Consider the following 21,294-nt stretch of genomic DNA (forward strand, 5'->3'; position numbering starts at 1 on the left):
GGCTTCTATGCAGCACATTTTAAAATATTTTGGCAGCTATATTGAAAGATGACCCAGGTGGCATCCTTCATACTCTGGCAACTTTATAACTCCACTGGGGAGTCTTTAGTTTCAGGTAGTTTGGCATAAAAATTATTAAAAACTTTCTATAGGAAATTAGTGGGGAAATGCAGGTACCAGGAAATACAGCAACCCAGTCAACAGGGGCCACAGAGATCTGGGGAGAAAAGAGGTGCGGACCTCACAGGACCTTGGGTGGCAGGACCTTTGGCTGCAGCTACATGTCTGGATTTAAGACCCCTTTTACTAGTGAGTGCCCTGCAGGGATGCATGGAGGGAGCTGGGACTGGCAGGTGTCTCTCGCTGTTACACGTGCTTCCCTATGAAGCTCACTGCGAGCCGAGAACAGCCCACATGTTGTTTATCTGGGCCCCTGGCAGCCAGCTTGGTGCCTGGCACCGAGCAGCACCCGCAAATGTTCTTGACTTCTTACCATGTTCCCAAATGGGGACACATCTTTATGGTGAGTGTTGACTGAACTGGATTGTCACAGCTGACAAACAGAAGAGGAGGCCAGCTGAGGCCGCCTGCGTGTGTGGGTGACAGGGAGAACAATATCTCCCTCTACACGGCATGTGTTCCAAGGCCCTTTCATGTCCCTATCTTTTAATCAGACGGATGACAATAATAACAAGGACCTGTCCCAGTTATTGGGAGCTAAGCACGAGGCTGGCAGGTACAAAGCCAGCCATTCCCATCCACTGAAACCATGTTCGCTGCACTGTGCCCATGGTGTAACATGCTGCTCCTCCTTGCCTTGGTATGCCATGCAGGTCTCGATGACATCCAGGGTGGGTTCATCCTCGCAGAGGTCATATGGCATGTTCCCATCAGAGTTGACAGCAAGCAAGTCAGCCCCACTGCAGAGAGAGGGTCAGAGTGAGAGCCAAGAAGGTGTGTCTGGGCCGGTCTAGCTGCCTCCATCATCTGGCTAACCATTCACAGCCTCCTCCAGCAGACATGACCCCACCTAGGTGCATCCCAGCTAAGCAATGCCCTTCCTTTCCCACCATATCCTAGGAATGCAGTGTTTCCGCATCTCAGGGTCCCATCAGGAAGGGACCAAGGTCTCAGATGAGCTCCATCAGCGGATGGACGCTTCCAGGCAGGTGTCAAAGCCCTCTCCAATGGCAATAATAAAAAGGATGTAAACAGGACATCTCACCTGCTACCTGCTTGAAGCCAGGCTAGATGTAAGTCCTTTGCACACACTGCCTTAAGGAGTCTCCCCCAAGGGGTACTACTGGGGGCCTCAGCTCACTCAAGAGGAGACAATGACTCAGAAAGGCTCAATCATGTATCTCAGGCACACAGATTGGATATGGCAGGATCAAGATCCAAGCCCAGTTCTCTCCTGTGTCAGCCCTTTTTACTCCATTCTCCCTAGGACAGCCTTCACCAATATGCATATCATCCTCTTCAGTCCCTTATCCAAAGAGCTGACCAGGACATGGGCAGAATAGAGCCTTGGGGCCCCATGGAAGAACTCACCCTCCAGGCCAATAGAGCCTGATGGGTAATTCTAATCTGACATGACCGAAAATTGCCTGGGAAGAATCTCAATAAAGCCTTAGCTAGATTGGGTTGATCTGTAGGTATGTCTAAGGGGGAGTGCCTTGATTGCTTTAATTATGTGGAAATACCCAGTTTAAAAGTGAGCAGCAGGGGCTGGAGAGATGGCTCAGCAGTTAAGAGACACTGGCTGCTCTTCCAGAGGTCTTGAGTTCAATTCCCAGCAACCATATGGTGGCTCACAACCATCTGTAATGTGATCTGGCGCCCTTTTCTGGCGTGCGGACATATATGCAGGCAGAATGTTGTATACATAACAAATAAATAAATAAATCTTTTAAAAAAAATGAGCAGTATCATTTCTGGGTTTGGGGCCCTGGATCACATAGGAGTAGAGAAAGCTAACTGAGTGCTAAGCAATATGTACAGCCATTTCTCTCTGCCCTTGGCTGCGTGACTAGCTGCTTCAAGTTCTTGCCTTGATTTCCCAACAATGAGGGACTGAAACCAGTACTGTCAGTCACTGAATAAATAGACCCTTTCTCCCCTAAGCTGTGTTCTGTTTCGACCGCAGTGGCAGAGACTGGAGCAGTATCCAGGTGTGACTATGGGGCACTCCATGGCAGAAAAATTAAATGCAGCCCCATGCATTCTTCCCACTACCCCTAAAGAATACAGGGAGCCTGGGAACGTGTATTGTACACGCATGCCTCAGCTACTTCCAATACAGACCAGCAGGAAAGTACATGAAGCCAGGTTGGCACCACTCCGACCTCAGGGCCCTCCTGGGAGGCACCTAGTGGGTCTCTGACGCTCTGCCAGTACCTGTGTGATGGTTGCCTGCTCTTCACCCCTTCTCCTGACTCCCTGCGCTCAGATACTGTCAGTCTCTGGGACCCCACCCACTGGTCTTGTTTTCCTGTCCCATGGGCCCAAGATCGATCGGTCAACATGTGAAATGGAAGGGGAACTGGGAAAGCAGTAAATAAATCCCTTTAAAACAGGGAACACACAGAGAAGGGGACTTTGGGGAGGAAGACAGAGAGAAGGAAATTGATGGGGGGGGGGAGGGGAGATGGAGGGGGAATGGAAAGGCATGAAGGAGGGAAGGAAGGAAGACTAAGGCACGTGGAAAAGGCCATCTGTGGAGGGGGAGGGCAGGCTGCCCCGAGGAGGGAGGGGCACGTACTACTGAACGAGGATCTTCACCAGGTTGATGTGGCCGCAGGTGGCTGCAGCGTGCAGGGGAGTCCACAGCTCGTTGTCCTTGGCGTTCACGTTTGCACCATGGGAAAGCAGCAGCTTGACGATTTCTTCAAAGTTGTCAATGCAGCACTGGGGGGGGGGGGGACACGGAGGCGGCAGAGAGAGGCCAGGCGTGGTCCAGGGCCCTGGTGGGGACACACCACGCTCCCCACAACAGACCATGAGAAGGACAGTGGAGACAGACAGCCTGAGTTCGAATCCAGCTTTGTTCCTTTGGGAAAGGCACTCTGCCTCTTAGAATCAGCCTCCTTGTTGAGTAGAAGAGAAGCTGATAACGTGCAAGATAAGACAACCTCTGCAAACAGTCCCAGTCGGCTATCAAGGGTTTTTATGAGTGTCAGTGGAGCTGCATTCAACTTGAATGAGCTTTTAAGATCCCAGACGGCTTTCTCCAGGCAGCATCCTAAGGGGAACTCTTAAATCACCCCCTCAGCTCAAGCAGGATTGCTCGGGTGTGTTTGGGTCCCGGCCCACACCCTCCATCACCCTGCATGGTTGTTTGAAACTTTTAATCTGGCCTGGGACTGCAAACCCTGCAGAGATTCCCAAGTGACCAAGACTCCTCCCAGCAGGTGCTGGGGGTCCTGGCATGGTCACTTCAAGGAGATAGACTGGATGGAGTTGTGGGCACAGGTGGGTGAGCCTAAGTGAGGTAGGAGGGTCCAATTCTGCAGCTCCCCCAGAGAACGCAGGTCCCAGGGACAAGGAGTGAAGGATTCCCCAAGGGACACAGCCTCACTCAGGGAGAATAGAGGTGGGGACTGAGGATGGTGTCAGTGGTCACTCTGTGGTGTATTGGGAGACATGAGCTCACCCGCCTGTCCAAGTAAGCCAGGTTTGGTCTTCAGAGCAACGGGGGACAGGGGTGAGCTGCACTCATAAAACTAGCACAACCTGACTTGTTTATTAAAAAAAAACAAAACCAAAATACATTTCACTCTTCTGGTTCCATGTGGGGGACAGTGTGTGTGTCTGTGTCTATGTATCTGTGTGTGTCCGTGTGTGCGCACGCACGTTGGGAGGGACAGAAAGAAGCTATTTTGAAGTCACCGAGTTTAAAGATGGCGGTGTCCTGGCCAGCGTAAGTAAATGCATGAACACACGAAGAAGAGCATGGAGACCAGCAGAAGCATCGGCGGCATCCATGTGAGCTCATGACCCCAGATGGTTGTGGAGTGGGACACCACCACAGCTCCCAGCATCGCCAGCCAGGATGCTACGCCAGAAGAGCACGCAGGAAAGGAGCAGCCGTGTGCACAGATGGTGCCAGAGAGCCAGTGCTTTCTGCCAGCTGGTCTAGCATGTCTGGCTCCAAAGGTGCTTTTCTGGACAGACAGGGAAAGAAAGGCACAGTCCATGGGGCTGTACTGTCTTAGGAGGGCAAACCATGCAGTGGCAGAACAGAGACAGTAGAGGGAGACACAGGCACTGGGGCCAGGCATAGGTAAGAAAGAAAGGCCTGCGTGGGCACCCCTCTGTAGGAAGGAGACAGGAGGACCAGTAGATTGATTGCATACCCAGAGCTATGGAGTCGTGTGAGACCGACCCTAGAGCTGGCGCAGGGGCGCACATGCCGAGTGGTGTGGAAGGGGGAGGGGGAGAACGGGTGCGGGGAAGCAGGCTCTGTAGTCACTATAGAGCCACAGTGGGAAGTGGCACCTGCAGTGGCACCTGACTCCTCCTGCCTCTTCTCTTCCAATACAGAGCCAGCTGAGTGTTTGTCTTCCAAGTGTTTGTCCCCATCCCTGCCACCCAGGATGCCCAGGGCGTAATGCCTCAGTTCTACCTCCAGATGCCCTCTGCTTCACTGTATCTAGCCTTGCAGCTTGACATCTGCAAACCTCAGAAGCTTCCCCACGTCCAAGAGAAGCAGACCTGCTCTCCTTGGCTAGCCTTGGGAGGCTCTGCGGGTGCGCCAGCCTTCCCTGTTGCAGACAACAGCAATGCACAGCTGGGCCATCCCAGCATGCCACCTCCTTGTCAACAGAAGTAGCCGATACTTTCGGAAGACCTAGTAGAGTCGGGCACTAGGATTCGCTTTGGCCGTTCACTGCAGCATTTAACCCTCCAAATGGGCCTGAGGGTCCTCTCCCCAACACTGGCCCGGAGAAGCAGAAAGCCACCCACAGGGTAAGAAATAGATGCGCTTACGTTTGCAATCCAGCAACACCCAATTATCTCAGTACTAGGGATCGTTAGTTCGAGACTAGCCTCGGCTGCACAGTAAGAGCCTACAAACTTTAAATGAATAAAAACACAAGGTGCCCACACAATAATAAAATCAACCAAAGGTCCTGTTCTCAGCCCGGCCAGTCCTGCCTCCTGCTATGCTTTCTAACTACTCCCTCCAAGTCACACGGGAAAGGGTGGGCTGTTCCCTCATGCCTCTGTGGGTGCTGCCCCTGCTCTCATGCTGTTCCTTTTCTTTCTGGAAAATTCTTTCTCACACTCATACATGCAAACTCTTACTTCAAGCCCGAGTGCAGGTGTCCTTCCTCTTCGGAGCGTGTCTCGGTTCTCCTCTGAGGCAAGCTACCAGCCCCCCAGCTGCAAGCTGTCTAGAGACCTCTGCTCCCCCCCCCCCGTGTGAACGCTGACCACACTGTGTTACCTCGGCTGTGTGTTTCTGTGCCTGTGGCCACATCACACCACACAGTCTGTAAGCACAGACATGTCCTAACTCTCTGTCTCCAGCAGAGCATCGGACACAGGAGTAGGTGAGCAAAGAGGAATTGCTGGATGAGCGAGAATGAGAGTCTATGGGCCAGCGGGGCGGGGGGGGGGGCTCCTACTAAGGACCGTCCCACAATGGAGCCCGAGGCAAGTGTGGGGTGGTGATAGAGTTGGGGTAAGTTCTTCAGTTAGGCTCAGACCCTGGAGAGGTTTTCCCTCCTGACACACTCAGAGGCCCAGTGGCCCCCAGGAGAAGCCAGACCTGAGGAAGTCGTGTGGATCAACAGGAAGAAGAGGAGGTGGAGTGTTGAGAAATGGAAGGAACCCCAAGCCCAAGGGAGGGCCCCACAAAAGAAGTTCACGGAGGCAAGAACAGCACCTAGAGGAAGCCCCTGAGACTCTGCTGACCACTGTATCCAGAGAGTCAAAGCTGCTGCTGTTAACCCTCGCTCAGCCACGATTCACTGTTTGACTTAGAGCCCAGAGATTTCACATCTAACACAGCCAATCTGTATTTAAATTCACTAAAATTAAATAAGAGTTAGAATCCAATTCTTGTCGCATTAGTCACATAACTCTGTGTCCACGCAGACACATGGAACATTCATTCCCATCTTTGTGGAAAGTTCTACTATAGAATAGGGCTGCACCTGAGCCTCAGTCTTTTGAGATGTAAAATGGAAACACCAGTGTTTTAGAGGGTCGCTATGAGGATCAAAATGAGATAGACCACTGAGGTAGCCACGTGATAAACTGTAATCATAACTCAAATCTCTTAAAAAATCATTCAAAATCTTTAATTATGTGTATGTGTAGGTATGTGCATATATGCATGTAGGAGCTCGTGGAGGCCAGCAGAGGGAGCCAGATCACCCGGACTGGAGTTACCTACAGGTGGTTTTAAGTCTGAAACAACCTGGGAACTGAACTTGGGTCCTCTGCAAGAGCAGTATGTGCTCTTAGCAGCAGCACCTTCTCTCCCATCCCAATGAATGCATATTCTGTGCTGCTCACAGAGGGTTTCCCAGGTGATCATTTCATCCTCTCTATGACACAAAGGGATGGATACTGTTTTTTTTTTCTTTTTTCTCACAGGTGAGGAAACCAAGGCACAGAGAGCTTAAGGAACTTGTCCAAGGTCACAGGCTAGTGAATGACAGTTCCAGGCCTCACATCTGACTCTATCCTGACAGCCATCCTATCCTTATGCCCCTAGCTAATGCTGCCCAGCCTCAGAAGTTGCCTTCCAGGTCTCAGATCTGGGGTGGACTGGGGGTCTTGCCCGTGGAGCAGCCTCAGCATTCCAGAGTGAATGAAGCTGGGGTTTGGGTGATTTCCATGAGGCCACAGAGCCAATGGCTTAAGTGGGGGTGCCGGAGGCCCTGGAGGACAGTGAGGATGAAGAGCCCATGCAGACAGCCCTTAGGCTCAGAGCTGAAGGCTGTGGGCAAGACCTTGTCCCAGCATCTTACGGGCAGAGAATGTGTGGCTTGTCTATGTCCATGGAGCTCCCATTGCCTGACTGCTCCCCACCAGGCTGCACACAAGTTATCTATCTGCTCACAAACTCCGGTGACGGCCCAGGGAAGCTTCAGTGCGGCCATTCACCGACTTCAACGTGCACATGTTAAGTACCTACTGTTCATGAGCACAGGAACAGATAGAAGAGGCAGGCTGGTGAGGTGACCTCAGAGTGCCACCCTAATGCCAAATGATTAGAGAGAAGGGATTGTTGTAAAACAGCAGAGAGGGACTTTGGTGGGCCAAGGGGCCACACAGTGGGTGAGAGTCCACGGGAGGTGAGGGATAGACACGCCATGCAGGCAGAGCTTGTGTGGGAGTTTATTCAGATAAAGGGGGTGGTGGAGGGGAGAGAGAGAGATACAGAGAGAAAGAAGAGGCAAGGACCAGCCTGCCTCTTCAGAAGAGCAGTGGGAAAAAGAGAGCGGGAATGGGTGGAGATTGTCTCTTACAGAGACCTTTTGCCCCTGCGTACATACATAGTGGCATAGCAGCCACAGGACCCTGAGCTGGCCAGGATACTGCCTGGGTTCATCCTGCCAGGTGACAAGGATCAGCATAAGCCTGAGTCCTAACAGTGGTCACGTGGAAGACTAGAGTGCTTGTCACCACCCAGCTCTTAAGCTCTCTGTGGGGACAAGAGCTAATAAGTGAACACACAGAGCAACGTAAAACAAATGGTGGGAAGGAGACCACAGTGTGAGACAAGGCAGTGACCCGGCCTGGGAGCTAGGGGAGGGGCAGAGACAGGACAGGGCAGGCCCTAAAGGTCTTGTGCAGAATAGCCAAGGTTTGTCCTTTTCCCTCAGGGTTAGGAAGAAGATACTAGAGAACTCCAAACTTTCAGCCTTTGGAGAAGCAATTATGGCAGGACTCAGCTGAACATTGGGGCCAGTTAGGAGGCCATGGAAGGCAAAGCTTCCATGTGGGTGGGGCCAGCCAGGGAGAGCTGTCATCACACTCCATGCATTTGATAGCACGTGCTTCCTGGCCAAAGGTCTTGGCCACGTGACCTTAAACAACAGAAGTCACTCAGCTTTGTCCTCGGGGTGAGTGGGATGTCCTGGTGGCTGTGAATGCACTTTGTCAATTTTCAACTTCGACACAAATTTTCTCTGCTGGCGGTGAGGACACAGAGAACAAAGAACCCCTGTCCTCAGAGCCTGTCTCTGTACACGTGTGTACGTGCACCAGAGGCTCTAAGGGCCTGTTTGTGACAGACACACACATCCCCAAAGGACAAAAGCCTTTCAGCTGGGTTCTCTGTGCCCTTCTCTCATTGTCCCCTCTTCCCTGAGGATTTGGGGCACCAGTTACCAGGGAGCAGAGAGGCCAGGGGACCCCAGAATGGCCTACTTACCTGGTGCAAGGCTGTGAGGCCATCCTCGTTACACAAATCAGGGCTGACCTTGTTCTTCAGGAAGTAGCGTACTGCAAGAGGAAGGGACAGGAGTAAGGTTCCTGTCACACATATGTGGGAACCCAGCAAGACGCCCTCCCCTAGACCCCAACACAAATGGTCTTGTTTACTCCCAACAGAAGGATAACAGGATGTCAACGGTGTTCCCATTTCACAGATGAGTAAACTGGCACAGAACCTAGGTCTTCGGTTGCCTGTCTAATCCTGGGTCACACATACAAGGGCTGACGACTGTCATGTCTTCCTCTGGGCCAGTCACTGATCTGAGCTGTTGGGGGCTTTGTTCTTGGCAGTGCTGGAGATGAGGCCTCATGCATGCTAAGCAAATACTCTACCACAGAGCTACATCTGTGGCCTTTTTGTTGTTGTTGTTTTGAGAGAAAGTCTTGCTAAATAGCCCAGGCTAGTCTGGAACTTGCTATGCAGCCCAAGGAGCTCTCAGATTCACAATTCTCAGCTTCCATCCAGAAGAGCTGGACCACAGGGGGTATACTACCCCTGGCTGAGATGAGAAGTTGGCATGGGTTGTCAATATGGAACACTTTTTTGTCCCCAAAGCCATACCCTGGTTCCTGACAGGGCAAGCATGGTCAACATACGTTCCTCTCCTGTACATGGAAATGATGCTGACTCTACCTCACACGGGATTATATGGCATCAAGTAAGCTATGTCAGGGACTCAGCATACTGGCCAGCTCATGGTTTGTAGGTATCTCTGGCTATGCCTGGTTTTATTACCATAGCTGTATCCTGCCTCCACCCTTGATGGCTTGCCAATGGGGTGTCAAATGCCTTCTTTGGCTCTACTGAGCCTTGGGGGGGGGGATGGTAGAGGTTTTACTATCTCTGTCCTAGACTTTAGGTGCCCATATGCCCATCACATGCATGTGTATATGTATGTATTTGTGTGTGCCCAGAGGTGGTGGGTGGGTCTGGGGAGTGAGGAAAACCAGAGTATACACATGGTATTAGGGAGCCCCTCTCCCCTCCCCTCAGTGTCCTTTGTCTTTGTCTTGTCTCACCCAGGATCTCAATATCAGCTAGAAGCCATGTGCAAAGGATAAAAAGGAGAGGCTGGCCTGTCTGTCTGTCTGTCTGTCTGTCTGCGGCTGCTTCCCGGGCTCAGCAATGGGGGCTTCACCCTGCTTAGCACAGAGGGATTCCCTCATTCCAGGCTTCAGCTATGTCTCTCTCCGCAGAAGAAGCTGCTCATGAGGTGAACAGCAGAGTCCACTGGGGTCCACAGCTCTCTCTTCTAGGCTTTCTAAAACACTAAATGGCCCTAGCCAGCAGGGCTGCCCCAGCTCCTCCCTGGACAAAGCTTCCCTGGTGGAAGTGAGTAGGAAATGGTGATTCTGGGCCAGAGGGCCAGACAAGGGGCAGCTCACATAGATGAGCTGTGTATGCACACTGCTTTACGGGAAAGGTCACTGTCATGATGCTAATGAAGAAGGGGCATGAGACCCTGCAAGAGAGAGGCACAGGCTGGCCATGCCCTGCTGAACCTCCTCCCCCCATAGTAGCAATGAGACAAGGCCACATACCAAATACCTAAGGAAGCCAGTGTCACCAGTAAGTGGCTCATGCAGCCAGCAGGGCTAAGGAAGTCTCCTCAATAATGCGCCTCTGGAGGAGGGAGCATGTTTAGGAGAAAGCTGTGGCATTCTGTAGGACAACCGTCAATCAAGAGCCTCAGAGGTGCCAGGAAAAAGACAGGGATAGACACCAGGGCAGTCTTCAAGGAGTAGGGGGTAAGGTAGCCACTTAGCTCCATCCTCAAAGACCCTGTGCCTAGACCACAGCCCACTGCACTCTGACCTCAGCATGGACAGAGAGGCCTGTGTGAAGGGGAAGTGGAGGCCTCAACCCAGCAAGAAAATGTCTCCAGCAGACTCGCCCAAGAATCACTGCACAGGTGTGACAGGACTCCTGGTCCCAGAGGGATCCTTCAGCTGCACTGCCCTCTATGGAGCCATGAGCTACATCAGGCCATGGCGGCTATTTCAATAGGAACTAACAAGCACATAGAACCCAGTGTCCATCACTCTGCTCAGCAGCCACATGGGGTACAAAGTAGAAAGAATAGAAGTCATGCGTGCCTATCTTCCTAGAAAGTTCTAGGGGACAGCGCTGCTTTCAGGCATTGCAAATGGAAAACCGTTTCATCACAAAATGCTCAAGCCTTTCTCTGTCTTTCCTCCCCCACTGCTCTGAAACTAGCATCCTCAAGTCCTGCCTTGGATACAAGGTTTGCATGATAAAATCTCTGCTTCAGGTCACTGCCTTGCCCAATTTCACGGGACGCCATTCATATTGTGGTTTGGAGACTTGCTCCTCTCCAAGCTGTGCAGCGAAGGGCTTATGAGTTAATCCTGCCCATCTGCCTCTCTACCTCCATTTCTTGAACTCCTAACATTTTCTGCAACAGTAGTTCGTGTCAGCTACAATAACCGCTCTTCATCTGACCGCTGTGCTCCTGCATATCCTATTCTGGTTGCCTGGAAGACTCAACTACCTCTGCATCCTTGCATATATCCACCAATTCAGGCATGCATGCATGCATCTATGCACCATAATCTAGGCACCTCCCTAACATGCATGTGAGCACATGTGCAATGGTATACATACACACATACATGTGTACACATATGTGCCCCATTCCTCATCCCTTAGGTCTCACTCAAACTCTCTGGTCCCTTCTTGCTATACATACTCATGGATCCCAGCATCTTATGATATCCCAGCCACACCTGTATAACTGGGAACTTACAGGTTTTATATCTGTCTGCCTGCTGAACACTAGGCCCAAGAAAGCAGGAATGTAACTTGGTGTTTATGACTCTATTCCTAAAGCTTGACACACAGTGAACCCTGGGGAACTCCTCCAGGACTTTGACATCTTTGGCAGTTCCCTAGCTCAGTTCAAAGACAGTCTTGGGGGTGGAGAGATGGCTCAGAGATTAAAACGCATTTGCCGCCCTTGCAGAGGATCCAGGTTCAGTTCCCAGCACCCAAGAGGCAGCTCATAGCCATCTGTGGCAGCTCATAGCCATCTATATTTCCAGTTCCAGGGAATCCAATGCTCTTCTAATTGTCCACGATGGACTGCACCCTGGAAGTCAACCCAAGGGGCTTTGTCAGACGTTATATAAGAAATTACTAACACAGCCACTGACCACCCTAGGCCTAGCTTGTGTCTGGGCTGGCAATGGTGTCCTGAGCCTAACAGGTAGTTCTGAGGAGGGAAGCGGCCATTATGACCCAGTCGGGAAAGTGTTTCTAGAAGGTTCTGCTCACATGAGCAGATTCAGGTTGACTAGTAGCTGATGGCTCAGGCTGCCTGTCCAGAAGACTCTCTGAGGCAGGAAATAGGCATCAGCCGCCAACAGCAGCATTTGCACAGTCATTATCGGGGGGCTCTCTGCACTGTGTGGGAGCCCAAGCCATGTAATTACCCTCAAGTCGGGCAGTTATTTTCATCCCGAGAAGTGGGACAAATCATCTCCAGCTCTAAGAAACCCTTAATACCCACGAGCCAAGGCTGCCTTGGCAGCTCTCACTAGGAGGCCAGAGCCTGGCTCTGAGCCCAGCTCCCGGAGCAAAGCCCCACTACCCTGCACACAGCCAGCTCCCCGTTCTCTGTGCTCAGCAAGAAGAGGGACTCTGGGCTTGTCTGCTCAGTGGTTTTTTTGTTGTTATTTTTTGAGCTGCTGGGATTAGAAGCCAAGGTTCTACTACTCAGATCCATGAACCAAGCTGATGGTTGCCATGGGGAGGAAGGGATGCTTCTGAGGCCAGCTGAACATCAGATAACCCCTCTGCCTCCTAGACAACAGGGTTCCCATCCCCACAAGCAGGACAGAAGAAACACAGCCTGGTGATGGGTCACTTACCCTGTGTTCATCCCAGAGCAGCAGAGCTGAGCATCACAATAGACTGTGGAGCACCCACTGCCTGCGACATGTCCTGCAGCAAGGTCTGCAGAGGCTTAGCTTTCAAGGGCCTACAGAGTGTGGCCCCACATAGGGCTCGCGTCTCAACCAACTCAGAGGCCAGATTATTATTTTCATCATAGTCTGTGTGAACGGCATGCTTTGAAGTTGCACGTGGCCTGTTCCACCATCTGAGATCTTCCATTTACCTCTCTGGGTTCATGTCTTACTCTAGGAACATCCTGAACAACGTGGGAAGGCAGACTGGGGTCTAAGGGACATGCTTTCTCCTCTAGCCAGGAGTACCAGCTTCTCTCCTGCTTGTTCCACCTTGCTGCCCCCTGCCCAGCTTTCAGGCTTGGTCATCAGTTTATCAGAGTGAACCATCCGTTCTCAAGTACAAGTTTAGCTGTGGCCTTCAGCCTTCAGGTCCTTAGCTATAAAGTGGGGAGCAAAGGAGGGTTTCTTTTAAGGTGCTATGAGGATTTAGTAAGAGCAGGCCTAAGCACTACTGTGATCAGTTCCTAAGAGAATAACCACTGTAACTGGCGAGCTACACCTGGGTCCTACCCGGGCTCGGCACTGGGTACTGGGGCTGTTCCCATGGGCACTGAGAATCACCCACAAGCTTTCAAACCATCCTCCCAGACAGAAGCAGCCTCTCTCCAGGGAGCTCTAACAAAGGCAGGTTGAAGACCACAGAGAGGCCTTGGAGGACATCCCTGTTCCCCAGTGGGCAGAACACCAAGGAGATGGCAAGAGGTGGCTCCTGCTCCCCTCCCCTCCATATCTTGCTCCTGGCACCCCCCTGCACTCCACCCACACCTCCCAGGCAATCTGGCTGGAATCTGGGCCAGCAGGACCATCTGCTCTTTCCCTTCTCCAGCTGCAGCTCAGGGCCGCATGGGGGCCTTCTCCGGAGGAAGCCGGGAGCAGCTGCCTTTGCAGGCAAAAAGCCTCACAGACGAGACTGCGCTTTCCTCTGACTACTGACCCACCTTGTCCCCTAGAACTCATGGCTTGACCGCGAGCTGGAGAGTGACCTGCAAGCTCAGGGGTGGGTCCTGCTCCTGCACCGAGGACTGATGCATGTGAGGAGACAGCAGGGTCTGCCCACAGAGGGTGGACCTTGAGCAAGATGCATCTCCCCAGGGTGTCCAGGCCCACCTGATGCTATCTGACCTAACCAGATGGCTTGAAAGGGATGCTCATGGTCACCATCTCCTCTTCCCCATCGCTTCTTTTCCACTGCCTCATGGTGCTGCACGAACCAGTCTTCACCTACCTGTTCCTTCCCCCATTGCTCGCTGATCCTGCTGCCCCGGCTTCTGTCATTTTTCAAAGCAACCAAAGCTGGATTCCCAGGCCCCAGGCTCCTCATGGTATCACCTGCATCTGAAGCCTTTTCCTTTCCACCCTGGCCCAGCAAATCCTTCTTTGTCCTTCAGATTGCAGTCAAAAGTCACCTCTCTATGGCACCCTGCCCTTCCATACTGCAGGAGCCTCTACTTCATGCCTCACACAGAGGCTTGCCCCTGAGCCCCGGGGATTATTTCTCATGTTGTCTTACAGACATGACCCCCCCAAAAAAAGCAACAATTAGGGGTCAACAGACAGCAAGTGCCCTTCCACTGGCTTCCTTTATCCATGGGAGGGGACCAGGAGGCTGGCCTCAGCAGTCATCAGCCCCGCCTCACATGATATCTACTTCAGTTGGAGATAGGTTGTATCATTTCTGCTCCCCGAAACAATACTTCTCTCTCTCTCTTTCTCCGACTCCATGCCCTTACACACTGTTTCTGTAATTCAGAACTGTAACAGTTATCAAAATTATCCTATTATTAATAAGAGCTTGGGAGTCAGATAGTAGGGTATGGACCTGGTAGATCCAAAAAACAATGGAAAAAAGCCCAGCTGACCCTCCTCTATGCTTTTCCAAGATCCAAAATGGTCTGCGAAACTTCTAAGACCCCTTTCTTCCTCCCTGTGCCCCTCTCTCTCCATCTGAGTCCTCTAAAAACTCTGTGGTTTATTCTGGTCATCTGAGCATGGACTTCATCCTCTGAATCAAGGTTCAGTTTATTGACAGTTTCGGGGGACAGAGCGGACAAATCTCCTGCAACACAGAACCAGCTGTGCAGAGCCTTGTGCTCACCGAGTGTTTTCCAGGTATCACATCAACCAGTCCTCACAAGTCCAGTCAGGACATTTTGTACAGGACCCATGGCTACTGTACCTTTTATAGATGGGAAACTGAGACTGGGATTTGGGCGTGTCAGATGATTTACCTACGTGTAGCAGGGAGAAGCAAAAGGCTTAATATTGAAAAGATCCTTCTTTATTGAAAAGATCATCTTTTTCATTGTTATTGTTATTTGTGTGTGTGTGTGTGTGTGTGTGTGTGTGTGTGTGTGTGTGTGTGTGAAGGGAGGAGGCATGAATGCACCACAACATGCATGTGGAGGTCAAAAGACAACTCTGTAAGTTGGTCCTCTCCTTCTGCCTTTACATAGGTCCCAGGGGTCCACCTCAGATTGTCAGGCTTGTATCGCAAGCACCTCTACCCTCTAAGCAATTCTGCCATCCCAAGGCTTGGGAGTTGAACCCAGACTTGTTCGGCTCCAAAGCCTGCACACTGAACCACTGTGCCAAAACACTACCAAATTAAAGCCATGGAATAGATGGCAAAAAAAAAAAAAAAAAAAAAGTGCAAGGAAAGGTTAAAACTGCTGCCAACGGCGCTTGGTGTTCTAGAACATCACTTGGGAAAGAAGACAGTAATGATGACAGCAGTCACTGCCGTAGCCTTGTTATTACCATTTGCAAATGAGGTCCCCAGGCACAGAGGCTGACATTTAGCCTGAGGTCACGTGGCAAAGGAGAGGCAGCTTTGCAAGGAGCTCCAACACATAGTGCATCCTCTTGTTTTTTTATCCTGGGCAGACCCCACACAACCCCTAATTCCAAGCACCTTGGTGTCCTTCCTCCGGCTGTCGCATGTCCCCCTTAGGGACTACACCTCCTCTGTGGAAAACCCTACCCAAAGCATTCTTGTTTCCCTTCCTCCACATGCCAACAGGACTGCAGTGGGTCCAGCCCACAGCCCAGGACACTCAGAAAGCAAAGATACCCTAGTCTTTATTTCACTCTGCTTGCAAAATCACTCCACTGAGCAGTTTCAACTTCCCACCCACCATCGCTCATCCCTGGAGCAGAAATAGCCAGAAATAGTCGCTCCCAGGGAAGCATGGTTTCCGCAGGCTCAGGGCAGAGACTCAGTCAAGTGTTAACGGTGGCTTCTCAGTGAGAGATTCAGTACAGCCTCTTCTGGCAGTTTCCCGGGGTCCTGGGTGATGAGTCAGCCCTGGTGAAGAGCCCAATGTCTTAGGGCTCCGACTGCTGTGAAGAGGCACCATGACCACGACAACTTTATTTTAAAAAGATTTATGTATTTATTATGCATACAGTCTCCTGCCTGCATGCGTGCCTACACACTAGAAGTGGGCACCAGATCTCATTATAGATGGTTGTGAGCCACCATGTGGTTGCTGGGAATCAAACTCAAACCACTAGAAGAGCAGCCAGAGCTGTTAATTTCTGAGCCATCTTTCCAGCCTGCCCATGGCAACTCTTATAAAGGAAAACATTTAACTGGGTGGCTTACAGTTCAGAAGTTCAGCCCATGATCATCACGGTGGGACAAGGCGGCATGCAGATAGACACGGTGATGGAAAGAAGCTGAGAAGTCTACATCTTGACTCCAAGGCAACAGGAAATGATCCAAGACACTGGGTGTGGCTTGAGCATATATGAGATCTCAAAGCCTGCCCACACAGTGACACACTTCCTCCAACAAAATGAGATACCACAGTGACATACTAACTCCAACAAAGTCACGCCTCCTAACAGGGCCATTCCTTATAACTTATAGGGACCAATTACATTCAAACTACTACACTTGGAAGATTCTGGCTTCCCTCAGAGTCATGTCCCTAGGCCCAAAAGCTAGCCCCTTTTCTCCCCAGACATCAGTCGTTCGAGAAGAGGAGATACGAGCGAACAATAAATATTATTGTGATTATATGGGGTGAATACAACTCTCACCAGCTACTGGTGGGAGGGGAAAGGGTATGGCTGTTTTGGAATAAATATCAAATGACTATGTGACCATGTGACCCAACAACTCTTCTCAGTGAACTGACCTTGTGTGTTCACACAGAAACTCACAGATGTGGACAAGGTGAAGCAGCAACATGCCAGTAACACCAGAATTCAGGAGGATCATGATATCCAGGCCAGCAAGGACTACACACTGAAAGCCTATCTCAAACATCCCAAACAAGACAAACTTACACACTCATGTCTACAGCAGCAGTGTTCATAGCAATCCCAAAGTATGAATAACCTGCATGGCCATCAACCGATGAAGGGATACATGGAATCCCAGGCGACGGAATATGAGTCTGTTGCAAAAGGAATTCTGAAGCATCATGGTAGGCCACAAAAGCTAGACAGAAAAGACGTCGTGTTACATGATGGTCCTGTGGTACAAGTCGGGAGATGTCTGGAGCAGGCAGGAGCACAGGGCTGTGGCTGGATTGTGGGGCAGGAGGCAGAATGAAGCAACTGCTGGAGGCCAGAGTCTCCCTTGGAGATGAACACGAACCAGAATTAGACAGTAATGACCGCTGTGGAAGGCCTTGTACTAGAGACCGCAGGAGCACACACTACAAAAAGTCTGCCTTCAATGGTATATGAGCCATGCATTGGCTTGAAGACAAGAGGCGGGGGCTCCAAGTCAGGCCTGGGAGTTCGGTGAGATCTCAGTGGCATCCGTTCCCCTCATTGTTGTACCCAGATGACCAAGAAAGGCCCAGTCCACAGTGTACACTCCACCACCCCCACCCAGAGCCTCCACGATCTGGCCTCTATCTACCTCTCCCAGAATCATCCCACCAACCACCATGGGCCCCTTTTAGGACCATCCAGGCCTCACCATCTCTGTGCACCTCTGGGCCTCCTCAGGTGCTGTTCCCTCAACTTGTCTTTATTAACTTCCCTTAACTTTGTTAGTCATTGCTTAGCCTCCACGTACCAACATCTTAAATGTCACCATCTCTGTGAGGACTCTGCCACTCCCTCCTCCCACTCTCTGGGTCCTGGGCTAGCCAGGTGACTTTCCAGTGTGTTGTTTCTCTCCAGTCCTTAGGAAACAATGCTAGAAGGTACTGTGTATGGGTCCTTGTCTTTGCTAGGTTGTCAACTTTAGAGGTGGCAGGGCAGGAATACTGGAGGCAGATGGGGTAGGAGAGTCACCTTTTGCTACTGTAATACAGTTCAGGTTCCCAGTCAGTAACTGAGCCTGCAAGAAGAAAGGCCCACGTAGCTTCTGCTCAAGTTGCAGAACTGACTGGAACCTGTTTTTAGGCTATTCTGCCTTCCCTATGTGTCAGTAGTACCCCCAAAAGGACCCAGACTCTTCCATCTCAGAGAAAATCTTCATCCCCTGACTTGTGCCAAGAGGGCTGTTTCTCTCTTAGAGTCTCTGATACTGTCTATATAATTAGGGCAGGATAGCTAGGACCACCCCAGGCAGGCAGCTACAATCTATTTTCTAGAACTTGCACATCCAGGATATGTGGCTATACTGAACAAAGGGTATTAACAGACATTGATATTGGCTGCCAGATAACTCTGCCCACGTGGAACTTACACCTAGTGTCAGGGGTGTGCAAGGAAAGCATCCAAAGCCCCTGTAGGAGGTGATCTGGTCTATCTTAGCTAGTGATCGATCAATTGATTGATTAAAACAGACTCTTACTTTGTATCCCAGACTAGTTTTGAACTCATTTTGTAGACTGAACTGGCTTTGAACTACTAATCCTTCCCCTCCCAAGAGCTCAGATGATAGGTGTGCACTTTGGAGCCACACTTTCTTATGTGGAGAACTAGCTTGTGGGGCTAAGGGCTCAGAAACACTTGGCTTAGTTGAACAAATAAAATTCAATTTCTTTCTCTTAAAAAAAAAAGCATAGGTGAAGATTTCCAGAACGCAGGAGTGCAAAGTTTGCAGCTAATCCTTCTCGGACAGAGACATTCTCACTGAAACCCTGGGTGGGGCAGCAGGGGAAATGGCAAAGTGTGAGACAGCCTGCACCAGATCTCCTTAAGTGTGAGAACTGCATCCAGAAACTCAATAGACATGCAGAACAGAGCTGTGAGTATGGCCTGTGCCTTCTTCCTTTCCCTTCACCCCCCCCACATTCTAACCATTGACACCCCCCCCCCCCCGTAGATATCTCGCTCCCTATAACACTTTATCTCCAAGAGGGAGCCCTGAGTCCTCCAACACAAGCCCGAGGCTTTCCCCGTCCCTTCAAGAACACAGACAACCTCAGCATCGCCAGCTCCTCACTGATTCCAGCCCCAGATTCCCACCCCCTCCCCCAAGCAGCTGCTCAGCAGAAACCTTTCTGCCCCAAGCCCGGTCTACAGAACCTCCCGTCAACATCCAGGGAACTCTCCAAGGTTCTGCACTTGCTCAGCTCCCTTATCTCGGGAGGCACCCACAGCAAATACTCTTTCCTTACTCCCTTTCTCTCTCCCAGTCCCATCTCTCAAGCCATGTCTCCTTCCATCTCTCCTGGACTTTTATTAAGTGGTCCAATTATTTCATTTCTCCAGGCAAGGACTGGACAAAAATATCCCCTACCTTCCAGGTAGGAGATACATACATATAGATCCCCGCTACGACCTTCGGCCACCATCACAACATCTAACACAGGCTGAGGACGTTCAGAGCATGAGACACCGTGCTAAGATGCTGTTGCCCCAATCAGTCTCCAACATGGCCCCAAGCACAGAATCTGCAATCGGCCCATTCAGCAGAGGATTGGCATGATGTGTCCCAGCTTGTTTTGCTAGGAAGTGTTGAGACTAGCTTTTCATCTGGCCAACTCTATTGTCACTAGTGTCAATCTCCAAAACCCCGGGGGAAAAGCCAGGCACTGGGGCTGTGGAGATGGCTCGGCGATTAAGAGCACTTGCTACTCTTCTAGTCGTCTGAGTCAGGGTTTAAGCGTAGGAAGCCACTGGCTCCTGAAGGGAGCCCCTTCTCCAGCTCCCATAGTCCACATGGAGTCGTGGCTCCGGTTCCATTCAGCTGTCCCCCTTGACAACTAGTCAGGCCCTCTTTGCTCTCTTTCTAGACCTTAATTGTGTTCACACATCCAGGGGAACTATGCCTTGCATCTCCGATTTAGCACTGTGTTACGTGATCCACAAGCAGATCCCGCCCTGGGCTTCCACCTGTCTGGCTGAGAAATAAAATTTCTAAAACCATTTAAAGTTAACCACACGAGGAATTGAAATCAAGATTTGTATCTTCCTTGTTACTTACAGAAAAGGTAAAAATAAAGAGCACAGAATCTGGCAAAGGGGATGTCTCAGCATGAGGCCTGAGTTCATCCTTTGAAACCTACGTGGACAAGCCAAGCACTGGGGCTGCGGGGACACTCTAGTGATCAAGAATACTTGCTGCATGTCCAGGGAGCTCAAGTTTGGTGGCCAGCACCCATGTGGGGTAGCTCACGGCTGCCTGTAACTCTAGGTCCAGTGGACCTGAAGCCCTCTTTTGACTTTTGAAGGAATCCCCCCCCACACACACACACACATGAGAGGGGGGATTTTAATTTTTAAAAATCTAAGCATAGTAGCATATAGTTGTAATCTCAAAACAGGAGAAGCAGTGACAAGTAGATCTATGGTGCATACTAGCCAGCCAATCCAGTCAAAACTGGTTTGCACCAGACCAATGAGGGACCCTGTCTCAAAAACATGGTGGATGGGGCCTGAGAGCTGGCTCAGCAGTGAAGGTCACTTGTTCTTTCAGAGGACTAGGTTCAATTCACAGAACCCACATGGTCATGACGGTGGGGGATCTGACACCTTCTAGTTCCTGTGAGCACTAGGCATGTACACATATATACATGGAGGCAAAACATTGGTACACATAATATATAAATATAAAACAAGCAAGCAAAAGCCTAAGGTGGCCAACTCACACATACACACACACACACACACACACACCATAGACTTCACTAAAATCACAAAAAGAAAGAAGTAACAAAGAAACCCAAACACATCAAAGCATGGGACATGATGCCTCCAATCCAAATGTTCATATTAGCATAAATGAAACAATCTTTCCTCCCCTCTGCTCTAAAGACAGTAGAGATTTGCCTACCGAGAAGGAAAATCGTTCAGCATGTGCTGGTAACAAAGAGCAATGTCATAAACACAACAGAGGGGCTAAAAATAAAGGGATGTTCCAGTATAGAACAGGCGGACACACACACGGAGAAGGAGGGGGTGGCAACATTACTATGATGCAGAATGGAATTCTGGGAAAATAAGAAGGCAATGAACTTGAGGTTGATCAAAACAGACACCACAAGGTGAGAGAGTGCTCCACGAGGCCAAGTTAGATATAAACCAGAAAGCAGATCAAGGGCTGCCTGGGGCCACAGGTGGGGAAATCAGTCCTATCAGTTAGGAGATTCTGGGACTTGAACAGTCAGCCCATACAACAGAAGACAGCAAGGCAGAAACTGTGAGTGGTCAAGAGCAGGGTTATAGACACACACCCTGAAGAAAGGGTTAGAGAATGGGACTAGAGAAATGGCCTGGCTGTTAAGAGCAGGGGACCCAAGGTCAGTCTCAAGCAGCCACATAAGGCAGCTCACAGCCTCCTGAAATCCCAGCTCTGGGGGATTTGATGCTTTCTTCTGGACTCTGCATGCATTTGCACACGTGTACATACCTACACACAAATACACAAAATTAAAAATAATACCTTTAAGAATATAAAGTAGCAAGATCAGAGAACAGCCAGCTATGGGGCCAGTA

The 21,294-nt window shown here is 50.6% G+C and overlaps 1 protein-coding gene across 1 annotated transcript in view; it reads right to left on the reverse strand.

Annotated features, from left to right (window-relative positions):
* The window catches only part of Ppp1r16b (protein phosphatase 1 regulatory subunit 16B), an 87,508-nt gene that overhangs the window by 10,252 nt on the left and 55,962 nt on the right, over window positions 1-21,294 (reverse strand). The window contains exons 3-5 of the mRNA XM_050151276.1: window positions 8,393-8,463; window positions 2,762-2,907; window positions 817-920 (exon numbers count right to left, since the gene is read on the reverse strand). Coding sequence (XP_050007233.1) covers window positions 817-920; window positions 2,762-2,907; window positions 8,393-8,463 — 321 coding nt within the window. The remainder of the gene's footprint in view (window positions 1-816; window positions 921-2,761; window positions 2,908-8,392; window positions 8,464-21,294) is intronic.

The sequence above is a fragment of the Alexandromys fortis genome, unplaced genomic scaffold, assembly GCF_014885135.2.
Source record: "Alexandromys fortis isolate MF-2015 unplaced genomic scaffold, M_Fortis_MF-2015_v1.1 scaffold_27, whole genome shotgun sequence".
Taxonomy (NCBI): domain Eukaryota; kingdom Metazoa; phylum Chordata; class Mammalia; order Rodentia; family Cricetidae; genus Alexandromys; species Alexandromys fortis.